Raw genomic sequence first — 12,809 nt, forward strand, 5'->3', positions numbered from 1 at the left:
CATGCGCCACCTGTAGTGCCCAGGCATGCCCAGCTAATTTTTTGTATTTTTAGTAGAGACGGGGTTTCACCATGTTGACTAGGATGGTCTCGATCTCCTGACCTCGTGATCCACCCACCTCGGCCTCCCAAAGTGCTGGGATTACAGGCGTGAGCCACCGAGCCTGGCCCTCATAACCCAACATTATCAGGACTGTGGGATATAGCAAAGATAGCTCTGCTGTGTCCTTGTTCTCCCTGCAAGCTTTTTACCAGGAGCTGGACTGGAGACTTCCTGAGTGCTAGACCACAGTGATTTGGTCATAGGTGGATGGGAAGATGGCTGGCTGTTCTTTCAGAAGGGACCTGGCTGGAGTTCTTATTGCTCAAAACTCTAGCTTGCACCATTGAGCTAGCGCTGATGGAAGGAGAGCTACTATCTTTCTGTTCTACATGAATGCTACACTGTGAAAGAACAGTGTCACCTGACTTGAGCGACAAGGTAGTATTCAAGATGCCTTAGAGGGCCTAATCAGAACTTAGCAGCTGTAGCAAAGAACTCCAAGTGCAGATGCTGGACCTCTGCAGCAGAAATTACTCAAGCTGTTTAGTATAATAGAAATAAAAATTTCCCATCCCTCCTTAACCTATTATCATCAGATACCATAGGGCAGGGGAGGGGAGAAGACAGAAACCTGATTTTAAAACAAACTCTACAATGACTGATGTCTGTAAGTTGGAGAACGGATGTGCAGGACATGATCCATGCCTCCTCATAAAACAGCTGGAGAGGCAGCTATTGTGGATCAAGACTGTCGTCTTCAGTCTTCACCAAGCAGCACAGGCAGTGGAACGAAGCTTCAGGCTTGTCTTCACAGTGGCACTATGGTATCTGGAGGACAGGAATCTTGTCTGCTTTTCACTGATGCCCCTCATTCCCCGGGCCAAACTACAAACCAAGTGTCTTGCTGTAAGCAGAGCCAGGCTGGTGGTAGCCAGGAATAGGTGAGTGGTGCCTAGTTGGTCTTCTTGGATCTCAGCAATCCTCGTAACCTTTCAAGAACTCATTCATATGAAAAACTGGCAAAATGTCCTGCTTACCTGCAGTTACTAAATCCAGTGAGGTAAGGATGCTTCTAGTCTAGAATTGTACACTGGCCCTTATGGAGTACCATGAGGGGTGTGATATGCCTAAGATACTCCCTGTGATGGTCTGCATGGTAGACACTTGGTTCTGGTGATTGTCACACAGGGATCATTACCCATTTGACACGACAGGAGAAAACAGGTCACAGGTTAAGTGAAAGCCACACAGTGTGTATGTGTGGTAATGTGGGGGGAAGGGTATAACAGATAAATTATCTGCCCAAGTGCATGCTGAGTGGATGTAGATCACATCTGGGAGCAGGGCTTTAAACCTTGGACTAAACCCACCCTGAGCCTTCTGGGATATCTGCTGGGAGGTGCACTGAGGATGTACACAGCACGTGTGTTGGACAACACAGTCCAATTGGGGAGTGGATAAAGTGCATTTATTTTCTTCCATGTGTGTTTTTGTAAAAAGGAAAAAGGAAGCAAAAGGACTCCTTCCTTCCAGACCCAGTGTCTACTGAGCTTGGAGTGGGTGGAGCTGGGACCAGGCCCCTAGGAAAATGTGTAGGAATAGAAGGCAATGGCATTGACACTGTAGTCCATGGGGAGGTGGTGCCCGACGTGCCTGGCCCCTAGGCTGGCCCCACCCAGAGCGGAGGAGTACTTCAGCTTCATCAGGGTGAAGCTAGAGAAGTAGTTCTGAGCCTGGATCTCTCTGCCCTGGGTCAGCGCCGAAAGAAAACCTGGAGGGAAGAACAGAAGGACAGAGGTAAGAGGAGACCAGCAACCTGTATGGGAAAAGGAAGGAAGAGAGACAAGGATGCCCAGACCCTGAGGTACTCTTGTAGAGGTGCTGGAGGGGCCCACATGCCAAATCCCTGGCACACAGGGTGCACTGGGTACTTGTGTATTGGAGCCAGCAGCACAGGGGGCCTGGCCTCCTCTCAGCTCCAGAGGACCCAATGCCAGGAACTCCATGGTAGCAATGGGAGTCCTTGTGCTACTTCAGAATGTCCAGGGGAAACCGTCCAGCTGCCTAGCATAAGGCTGCCAGGGCTAAGAAGGCAGGCCTCTTTTCTTCTGGATAGGATTATGCTGACTAGGGATGTCACCACAGGTTATCCCACGCCAGTCAGTGCTCTGATTTCAAGTTAGATCTGTTTTTAATTAACTTTTTAACAGTGGCTACTAGACTGGGTGTGGTGGCTCACGCCTGTAATCCCAACACTTTGGGAGGCCAAGGCAGGCAGATCAGAAAGTCAGGAGTCCAAGACCAACCTGGCCAACATGTGAAACCCCGTCTCTGCTAAAAATACAAAAATTAGCTGGGCATGGTGGTATGCACCTGTAGTCCCAGCTACTCAGGAGGCTGAGGCAGGAGAATTGCTTGAACCTGGGAGACAGAGGTTGTGGTGAGCCGAGATTGTACCACTGCATTCCAGCCTGGGCAACAGAGTAAGACTTTGTCTCAAAAAAAAAAAAAAAGTGGGTACTAGTCAATAAATCATTTGGAATACAACATCTTTTCAAGAGTTCAAGGAGGGTGGATAGGACATTATTAAAGGGCCCAATGGCAGAGTGAGGTTGGGGCATCAGTGGCAAGTCTAGACCTCAGGGTCCAGGGAGGAGGTTCTCTCTGGGGCAAGAAGCTTTCCTAGGCCACCTCCTCTCCAGCCCCATCCCCTGCCCTTACCCTTCCCACCTCCCCCCAGGCTCACCTTCCTTCAGCAGCTCCCAACTCTTCCACACAGAGCCCACGCACAGGATTGGGAGGCCAATCTCGCCCTGGAACAAAACCTAGGTGGAGAGCAGAAAATGGATACAGGGGCCAATCTAGCCTCTCCAGTGCTGAAGGCAGGAATTTTCTATGACCAACCCACCCTATCCCAGTTACTCTCCTTCAAGCCAGAAAACAGAAGATAGACTCAGGAAAGGAAAAAAGGGAGGAAAATACGAGAGACTCATAAAGGCCAAGGAGAGAAGAGGAAGGAAAAAAGAGTTAAGCAACAACAGAGAGGAAGGAAAGAGAAAAGTGAGGAAAATGAACAGAAACATGACTGAAAGAAAGGCGAGAGGCCAGGCATGGTGGCTTATGCCTTTAATCCCAGCATTTTGGGAGGCCGAGGTGAGTGGATCACTTGTCAGGAGTTCGAAAGCTACCTGGCCAACATGGCAAAACCCTGTCTCTACTAAAAATACAAAAATTAGCAGGGCATGGTGATGCGTGCCTATAATCCCAGCTACTGGGGAGGCTGAGGCATGAGAATCGCTTCAACCTGGGAGGTGGAATGGGAGGCAGAGGCTGCAGTGAGCAGAGATTACATCACGGCACTCCAGCCTGGCTGACAGAGTAAGACTGTGTCTCAAAAAAAGAAAAAGAAGCTGGATGCTGTGGCTCAGACCTGTAATCCCAGCACTTTGGGAGGCTGAGGCAGGTGGATTACAAGGTCAGGAGTTCGAGACCAGCCTGATCAACATGGTGAAACTCCATCTCTATTAAAAATACAAAATTAGCTGGGTGTGGTGGCAGGCACCTGTAGTCCCATCACCTCAGGAAGCTGAGGCAGGAAAATCGCTTGAACCCAGGAGGCGGAGGTTGCAGTGAGCCGAGATTGCACCGCTGCACTCCAGCCTGGGCAACAGAGCAATAGCCTGTCTCAAAAAAAATAAATAAAAAGAAAAAAAAAAAGAAAAAGAAAGGGGACACACGCACACATGCACATTAAACCAATTTACTATATATAAATATAGGTTACAGGCCAATTACAGAGGGGGGCACTTGACCAAAGAACTTTTTTGTTATCAACATTCTGTAGAATGTTTCTCAGACCCTAAGTTCATTTAAAATAGTATCCAACTTACATAGGGTTTGATGGGATAGTCCCACCCCCAGTGGGAAAGTACCACCCCTGGCCCAGCAGCTCCCCACGTTCACTCACACTTCAACTCACCGGGTCAATCTCAGGCAACACTGCTACAACGTGTCTGCCCAGCATCTCCCCAGCCTTCCTGAAGATATAGCGGGAAAGGGGGTCTCCCTGCTGAGCACCTGGAGTAGGGAGGATGGAAGAAGGGAACTGGTGAGAAACGAGGGAGCTGCCAGTCCTAAGCTATTCTCTCTCTATTGCAAGGGAGCCACCATGGAAGCACCCTAAGCTAGCAGGAGTCTACTGCAGGATGGATGCCCACCTCGTAGCAGGTGCAGAAGCAAGTCTCCACTGACACACACACCAGCTACCCCCCTCTGTGGAGAGGTGCCCTGTATGGAGGTGCTCACTCAGGTCCCCAACTCAGGAAGGGAGGGCAGCTGCCACTAAAGGAGTGTCCTGGCACCTGGTGTGTATCCAGCTCACAATGAATTATTTTAAGTCTGTTCCTATGAGGGTGTCAGCCCTGGGTACCCAGGACCCTAGCTGAACAGCTGGCTGATACTCCTGTCAGTGCCTTCCACCCACTTCCAACAGTCTGCTGTTGGTTAGCCTGTTCCTGGCTCTCTTCCAGAAGGGACTCAGTCCAGCAGGATCTAAGAGAGCCCTAGAATGCCCTGAGGCTGCAGTGAACCCAAATTAAGGCACTATGGGCCTTACATAGAGAAAGAGCAATATACAGACATATAAGCCCTCTGTTCAGCATCCCCTGACACCCAACAAAATATGCCCAACCTCCCTAAAATCCCCTAGTTCTTTGAGCATAATTGGCTAGGGGAAAAAAGTTACAGATGTGTCCAAATGACCACTGTTTCATAAACAGGCATACCGCCTACACAAACCATGATAGCTATTACAGAGAAAAACACAGGTAATACAAAATTCAGCACAACCCATGTGCCCTTCTGCCTCCAACCCGAGGCCCACGACCACCAAGGTCAGTGATGGCGGAGAACTGAGGTCACTTAGTGAGAGGAAATTTGTTGTTCAGTCCTGTCTGAACCCCACTCCATCCCCCAACTGAGGATGTCTTTGGAGAACAAAGCCAGATAAAACCCACCCCACCTCCAGTACCTTCTGCAATTTTCCGGCAAAACCCAGCAAATCTGCATTTATCAAAGTCCCTATACAGGTGGGTGAGTACTCCTAGCCGATCTGGCACCTGAGAGATGGAGAAAGGGGACGAGAGAGTCACCAGAAGCAAAAGAAAATCCCAATCCGTCCACCACAGTTTGCCTTCCTAATGTCTCTACTGTTGGAAATGCTAGAATAATTTTTTTAAACACCAAAATACAAAGATTTGAGATTTCTCATTTGAGAAAAGTTCTTTATTTTCCCCAACATGGATTTCATTATTTTACAGGTTAGTTTTAAGGCAGCACAGAGAACAGTGTTTTCTATAGTTTTCACCGAAGTGTTTTCTACAGTTTCTTAACTGCTCTTTTTTTGTAATTTTTTTTTTTCTTTTTAGAGATAAGGTCTTGCTGTTGCCTAGGCTGGCCTTAAGCAATCCTCCCATGTCAGCCTGCTGAGTAGCTGGGTTGGGGTTTTCTTGAAAAAAATTCTTTGGTCAAAGGAATCTAAGGAATACTGCATATTGAAACTCTCCCATGGGGAGTCATAATGCACATTAGCAAATTAAAGGCTCTGAGAAGTTCTGCAATCAAGAAATCAATTTGTTTCTCCCAAAACTTACTTGACCACAGAAGGTAGGTCTTTCCAATTCCAACAAACTTACACACCTTTAACACCTCTAAGGTCCTGAGGAACCAGTGGTTCTCCAGAATACATTTTTTTTTTTTTAATGAGACAGTCTCGCTCTGTCACCCAGGCTGGAGTACAATGCTGCAATCTCAGCTCACTGCAACCTCTGCCTCTTGGCTTCGAGCCATTCTTCTGCCTCAGCCTCCGAGTAGCTGGGATTCTAGGTGCCTGCCATCACGCCTGGCTAATTTTTGTATTTTTAATAGAGATGGCGTTTCACCATGTTGGCCAGGCTGCTCTTGAACTCCTGACCTCAAGTGATCCACCAGCCTTGGCCTCTCAAAGTGTTGGGATTATAGGCGTGAGCCACCATGCCCGGCCCCCAGAATATATTTTAAGTAACTGTCTGAGTGGGTGGGTGGTAAAACTTGAGTACCTACAGCAATGTACTCAGCAATGGTATATACTATCTCATTTGATCTTTGTCACAACCCTGTAAGAATGACTAAAGGATAGAGAGGGAGGAGTGACATATCAGTGGAGTTTGGAACCAATTGGTTGAGTCGGGATAGCTTAATAGTTTCTAAATGCATTTCCTATAACACCTGCTCATCCAGCAATTTCTCTTCCTGGTCCCTCCCTATTCCTCACCTTGGCCTAGCCAGGGCTCCTCAGCTCTGAGAATCCAGGCCCTACTTTCCATCATCTCTATTTCCCTTCCTTGGTCCTCATCCTGGCCCCAGCCCCAGTCCACCTATATGGCTGGACAGAAAGACTAACTGGCCTTACAGGTAACCATCAAATAAACTGATTGGCCTTGTCCTCTTCCTTTCACCTTCTCTTCTGCCTTTTACCTCTGGTTCCGCTAAAGGCAGGTGCTTCCTAATTTACTGCAAATGAACACAGCACAGATAAGAATAGCCAATCCCCAACGCCCTGGGGAGGATGATGCATCTCCCCCCGAGCTCTTCCTGTCCACCTCTTCAGGGGTTCTTGACCCAAACAGACCAGAAGAGCTCATGTCCCAGGGCGTCCATCATACTCTACCTGCTATCTCTGCCCCTGACCTGCACTTTTCATTCTAGCCTAGAATGCCATTGTTTTCACCTCCCAGTAGGTTCTAGCTGCCCAGGAATGAAGTCTGGCTAATCACTTGTCCCTAAACCACCCCTTCCTCATGACTGACACCCTCCTAGAATGCACTGCCCACATCACTGTGAACCCTGTCCTTATCCACAACTCATCCTATTTCCTGCCAGCCCACCCAGGCACCCCCTGCATCCACTCTTACTTGGAGTGTTTCACTGCCCTTCCCCAGGTGTGAGTGTTTACTGGGAGCAGGAGGAGTACCTGGAAATAGTTGAACATGGCCTGTTTGACATAGCCGATATCATGAGGAGCCGCCTCTAGGTTGTCGATGGAGTCAAACACTATTTTCACTGCTTGGTGTGCGATCCAGTAGGCTGCAGGAAGCAGAGAGGGCTAAGATGGGAGCAGTCACCTTGAGCTCACGAGGAAGGAAACTCAGATCCAGACAGGTTAGTGATCTTGAGTTTTATACAAATCAGGTTTTCTGATTCCCAGCGGGGGTTGTTGGGGGAGTGGTGCATTTCTAATCAAACTGTATCTGACCGACCAAGATAAGGGAAAATTGGAGGGCAAGACAGAATAGGTGAGGCTATCAGCTCCTACCCAAAGATAAGACAAGGTCAGTCTGTTGTCACAAACAGCACTGGAGTCACTGCCATGAACTGGACCTCAAGGGTCCCTATGAAAATATACACATGCTACCTATAGAGAGGTGATGGTGGCAACGGCTTCTAAACCTCTTTCCCCCTAGCAGACTGGTATGGCAGCTCCTGGCATCTATGGCCTTACTCTCAGTTTCAACTTCTCCCTAAGGACTCCAAGCCAACACAGACAGGCCCCTGTGCTGAGGGATGAATCTGAGTCCTGGGTGCAAGTCACTGCTGGAGAGCAGGGTCAGCAGCTAGTCCAGCATTTGCACCTCTATGATCTCAGTCACCCTGCACGTGGAATGGGCTAGGTTCAGAAGCTGTCTCCAGGAAGCCCCAAAGGCTCAGAGTCAAGGGTAGAGAGAGAAAGATGGGGAATGAAGGAAGGGGCAGATCCAGGACCTGGAGCTGGGCTGGTCAGTGAGCTCACCTGAACCCTCATCACCCATCATATGGCCCCAGCCGCCGCAGCCACTCTCAGAGCCATCAGGGTTGATGAGCCTGCAGTTGGAGCCTGTTCCAGAGATGAGCACAATTCCACCTGGGGAAAGGAAATGGAGGCTCAGTGTGGCCAAGGCCTGGCACAGAGCAACAGCTTGCAACTGTGGAGACAGGACAGAAACCAGCCCCAGGCAAGGAATCACCACCCAGCTGTAGAGGAGAAAACTGAGCCCAGCTAGTTTCCTGCCTGAGGGTCAGGGCCTGGGTCTCAGAAAAACTCCAATCCCATAATGCCCCTGTCTTGGGGGACAAAGAGAAACACAAGCCTGCACCTCTCAGAGGGAAGGTGGCTCCTTGCCCAGCCAGCCTTCCAGTAACTCTGCCTGCTTTACTGGGATGGTGCTAGACCCTGTTCTCACAGTGATATTCACTCATACCTGAAACCACCTTAGAATACAACTACCTCTATTTATAGATAAGGACATTGAAACTCAGAGTTTTAGAACTTCACCAAGATAGTATAGCTGGCAAACCAGGAACTGGGATTCAAACGCCAATCCCATGACACCAGCACTCTCACAGGGCCACCCCACTTCCTCCTCAGCACTGACAGCCTTCCTCATCACACCACCCCCAGGGGCTTCCTCATCCACAGGGGAGTTCTGTTTGACTCTACTCGGATTCCCATTAAGAGACCTTTCTTGCTTTCCCTCCTGCTGACTGGTCCTTGCTCTGGCAGAGACTTAGGATACTGAAAGGAGTCGAGGGGAATGTAGGAGAGGCTGCCTTCTGGATATCTGCAGAACAAGTTTTGTCAGCTATAGCTAGGGGACTTTCCCAAAAAAACCAGTTCTCAATCTCACCCCTCCCTCCACTTCCTCACCATCCGGTGTAGCTGTGGCGATGGAGCCGGCGGCATCAGTGGTGATTAAGTAGCTTTCGCTCAGGTAGGGAAATCGGTCCCTCAGCTCCTCGATCAGGATTCTCACTGCGTCCTCCTGCTCCCCACCGCTCAGAGATAGGCCCTAGGCCATGTGGGAGGTGAGCCAGTGTCCAGAAGCCCAGCCCCAGCTCTTTTCTCAAGCGCCTCCCCATCCTGATGCCTGATTCCTGTTCTCCGCATCCAGCCATACCCTGCTCACCCAGCCCCAGTCCTCCTTTCACCCCACACAATGACCCCTCAGAAGGCGGTGGTTGCAAGAACAACCTGGACTGGGGATAGACAGAAAAGGGGATTCAAAAATGTCAGTTTTGGAGCTTGGGAGAGTTAGTGCTCTTAACAGAAAGATCAGGCAGTGGGACAAGGTGAGAGGAGATGGAGAGGTTAGCCTGGTTTGGTGTGCATGGGGTGGCCTCTGTCTGCTGAACAGCTCATGCGCATGTTCAGGGAGTAGCTGGAGCTACCACAGCTTGGGAGAAAGATCTGAGCCAGGAGTAATAACAGCTAACATTTAATTAGTGCTTATGGGTCGGGCTCTATACTAACCACTCTGCTATCATGTCATTTGACTTTCCCAACAACTCTGAGGTAGCTACTATCCATATTTTCCAAATGAGGAAACTGAGGCTTAGAGAAGATAAGTAACCTACAGTGTTACACAGATAATGAGCAGCAAAGCCGGGATTCAAACCAAGGTCTCAGCAGCTCTCCAAAGCCCTGAGCTCTTCCAACACACTTGTAGTTTGTAGGTGGCAAGCAAAGCCATGACACAGGTGACATTACGACAGTTTTGACCGCAGGGACTAAGTCTTGGAGGTCTTTCCCTCTACAGTTGTCAAAATCATCTAATCCAAACATGCAACCTGTCTCAGGGTCACTGATGGCTGAATCCCAGGCTCCACCCCAGACTCACCAGGCTTCGAAGAGGTACCAGAGGATCCAGCCCTGCTTTCCGTTTGGCCCTGTTGACCATCTCATTGATCCTCTCCACACACTTGTCTGTCCCGATCAGCTGGCCCCAATCAAGGGAAGGAGGAGTTACAAAGGCTTGCAGAAGCTGTGTTGCCCCTACAGGCTGCTCTATGAGCCCCAGCCACCACCTCAACAGGAATTACAGAGAATAAAATCAGAACCAAGCCCTCTGGTCCCCTCGGTGTGGTTTTTACCCAGTGGTTTGTGCTCAGTCCATCTGCTTCTGCCAGGATCTTCCCATCCTCTGAGACTAAAAGGACCTTGGACCGTGTGCCTCCCCTACAGAACACAAGAGGGCACTCAGTCTTGCTTGGAAAAACCCATCAACAGAGCTAAGCTTGTGCTGTCCACACTGGCAGAGCCTAGTGTGATGGAGGAGACAGCTTCAACAAACTCAATCACCGCTCCCAAACCCACCTCTGTGGTCCAGTGTTTGTGTGCTCTTTAACTGAAACATAATTCTCACTCCTCTTGCCTTGGAGATGTCCTCCTTATCCTGCAAGACTCTACTTACACTTCACCTAGTCCTTGAAACCTTTTCTGAGGTGTGGCCCACCCCCACAAATTAGTTAAGTCTCCATTAGTTACACCTTGATAGTCCCCCCAAAGTTATTAAAGACTCCTCTGTATGAAGTGTGTTTAATGACTTTGTGTCCACCCGACTTCAAGCTCCACTGGGTCATGCTCCCAATCACTCATCCTCTCAGAGCTAGCACAGGCAATACTCAGCAAACACTCCTAAGGAAAATGGTATATCTCTGCTTCCCGTCACAACAGCTAAAGGCTTTCAAGCTACAGCTGCCAAGGTCTTCAAGACAACTTTGGGAGAAAAGCTGACCAGACGGCAGGGTGAGTTTATACATACTTAAGCAACTAAACCTTCAAATGTTGATTACCGGGAGCGACAGTAGTTTACAGGGAGGTCTGTGGTGGTGGGATATATGTTTCTTTATAGATTATTAGTTTTAGGAATGGCAGAAAAGGACACTGAAGATTGCTCATCAAACTCAAAGAGACATGAAATTTCAAGGGGGTAGTTAATACATGAGGTGGCAGATTAAACATCTAAAAGAATATCTTGACGAACTGGAAGAAACGGGTCATATCTTACACATGACTATAACAAGAATGAATGCAGACTCCTATACTGTTTTTAAGTGCTACAGATAAAGGATGGGAAAGATCATTCCTAACAATTCATGTAAAAAGACTTCGTGGTCTGTGGGTCAGCAGTGGCGTGTGGCTACAGAGAAGTGAAACCAATCACAGATTCGAAAGTACAGTGCCCTGGCGGAGAGGACAGCCACCCCCATTATTCCCTGATTTGACACACACGGATTCACAGAATGTTGCCACTAGCAGGGCACAGTGATCCTATTTATCCCTATCCTCACATTGAACATATGCTAACTGAAGCCCAGAAAGGGCAAATATCTTGTCCATAATCATACCCAATGACAGAGCTATTACAAAAAGTTCAGTAAACAAGCATCGGAGCAGAAAAATGCAATGTAGTGTAAGCAGCATGGAACGCCAACAGGAATGGAGCGGTTTTCAGACATCAAGACAACCTAGCACTCTGGCTCGCAGCTGCTCCAGCTCCCGGATAACCTCCAGCCAAGATCTTTGTCCCGCTTCTCCCCACTCCCACTCCCCACCCTGCCCGGCTCAACAATTTCACACCTGACACCTGTTCTGCAAAACTCCGTCCGAACTCAGGAATAGGGAAAAGGAGCTGCTTCTCCAACTGAAGACAGCGGAGTGGGTCTTTCATGGGAGAAAGGGGCGTGGTTCCGCCATGAAACACAAAGGATCCCCCACCCGGGTGTGGCCGTGGCACACGCAGAGTCCCCACAAGGCATACGGCCGCGCGCGCCACGGCGCCCCTGCGCGTGCACACACCTCTTCTTCGCAAGGCCCCGCAGCCCAAAGTGCCCGGAAGCCGAGGCGCGAGGCCAGCAGCTTGCCAGCCTGGTTACGGCTTCCCTTCCCGCCCTCGGGCCCAGGCTCCCTCCGCCGGGCAGCACTCACCCCTCCACACCCCCATAGATCGCGGCCATGCTGCAGCTACCGTCGCCGCTGGTCCAGCAGTTCGCTTCCCTCCCGACCTAACGCTTCCCTCCCTCCAGCTGGCTGGGCACCGCCCCGCGTCCCGTGACCGCCTGCGCAGCCAGCTGACTCTCAGTGCGCGAGCATGCGCGGGGCGGGGCGCCGGTAGGACCCGTGAATCCCTGCATTCCCTCAGGCTGGCTTTGGGCGGACGTCGCCTTCCGGCCGACCGACAGCGGTCCGCCGCGGCCCCCTCCCTTTTTCTTGGATCCTGCTTCCAGAGATGTACCCTCATCTCAAACGGTGCAACCAAAGAGGGGTATCTGGGGCGGACGGACCGTTAGACAAGGTCGTCACTGCCTTGTCTCCCCTTAGCGCCCGGAATTTGCGGACGGCCCCACGTTGCGTCGCGCTGCGCGTGCGCACTGTTTTTGGGTCACGTAGGTTGTGACGCACTTTCGGCCAGACCCCAGTGAATCTGTGGGCTCGGGGACCTGCGCCCGTGGGCCTGTTACAGAAATTACTGTAATGTTCAACCCGACATCTGCCAGGCGAAGGCGAATCACACGGTCACACACGAACACCCGCGGAGAATTGTTGTCCTGCGCTCGTGTGAATGCACGGGACTGGGACTGAAACGGGGACAAGCCCTGGACGCGGTCTCGGCACCCCTGAGGAGGGAGCCTTCACCCACCCAGTTTAGTTCTTGTGGAGGATAATTGCAGGGACGTAGCCTACTGGGAGAACTAGCAGATAACGGCTTTACAAGTTTTTTATTGCCTTTCAGCCCCCACCCCGCTCCACGTCCTTGCATTGTGTCGGGTAAGGGAAGGGGATCCCCAGGGGTGCAAATACTGGCCAGGTCAGGAAGAGCTGTGGATCCTGAGGGCCTCCTCTGTCTCCTCTGGGCAGTTCTGGGCCTGCAAGGAACAGCTTCGCGGGCCAAAAGGGCGGTCAGCTGCCCTTGGCA

At 50.4% G+C, this 12,809-nt stretch overlaps 1 protein-coding gene across 5 annotated transcripts; it reads right to left on the bottom strand.

Moving 5' to 3' along the window:
- Nucleotides 1-1,488: 1,488 nt before the first annotated feature.
- Nucleotides 1,489-12,755, bottom strand: NAGK (N-acetylglucosamine kinase). 5 transcript variants are annotated; one of them, XM_008980529.4, is made up of 10 exons: nt 12,699-12,755; nt 9,985-10,069; nt 9,732-9,830; nt 8,762-8,903; nt 7,868-7,978; nt 7,052-7,164; nt 5,072-5,159; nt 4,022-4,119; nt 2,789-2,867; nt 1,489-1,813 (listed from the first exon to the last, which is right to left on the bottom strand). In XM_008980529.4, the coding sequence occupies exons 3-10, from the start codon at nt 9,789-9,791 to the stop codon at nt 1,623-1,625; spliced, it is 882 nt and encodes a 293-aa protein (XP_008978777.1). In that variant the 5' UTR covers nt 9,792-9,830; nt 9,985-10,069; nt 12,699-12,755; the 3' UTR covers nt 1,489-1,622. The 5 variants fall into 5 exon arrangements, with proteins under 5 accessions (XP_008978777.1, XP_008978779.1, XP_002807579.2 ...); XM_008980531.4 differs by lacking the exon at nt 12,699-12,755 and adding an exon at nt 12,178-12,228; XM_002807533.5 differs by lacking the exon at nt 12,699-12,755 and adding an exon at nt 11,822-11,937.
- Between the last annotated feature and the right edge of the window lie 54 nt (nt 12,756-12,809).

The sequence above is a fragment of the Callithrix jacchus genome, chromosome 14 (genome assembly GCF_049354715.1).
Source record: "Callithrix jacchus isolate 240 chromosome 14, calJac240_pri, whole genome shotgun sequence".
In the NCBI taxonomy this organism is placed as follows: Eukaryota; Metazoa; Chordata; class Mammalia; order Primates; family Cebidae; genus Callithrix; species Callithrix jacchus.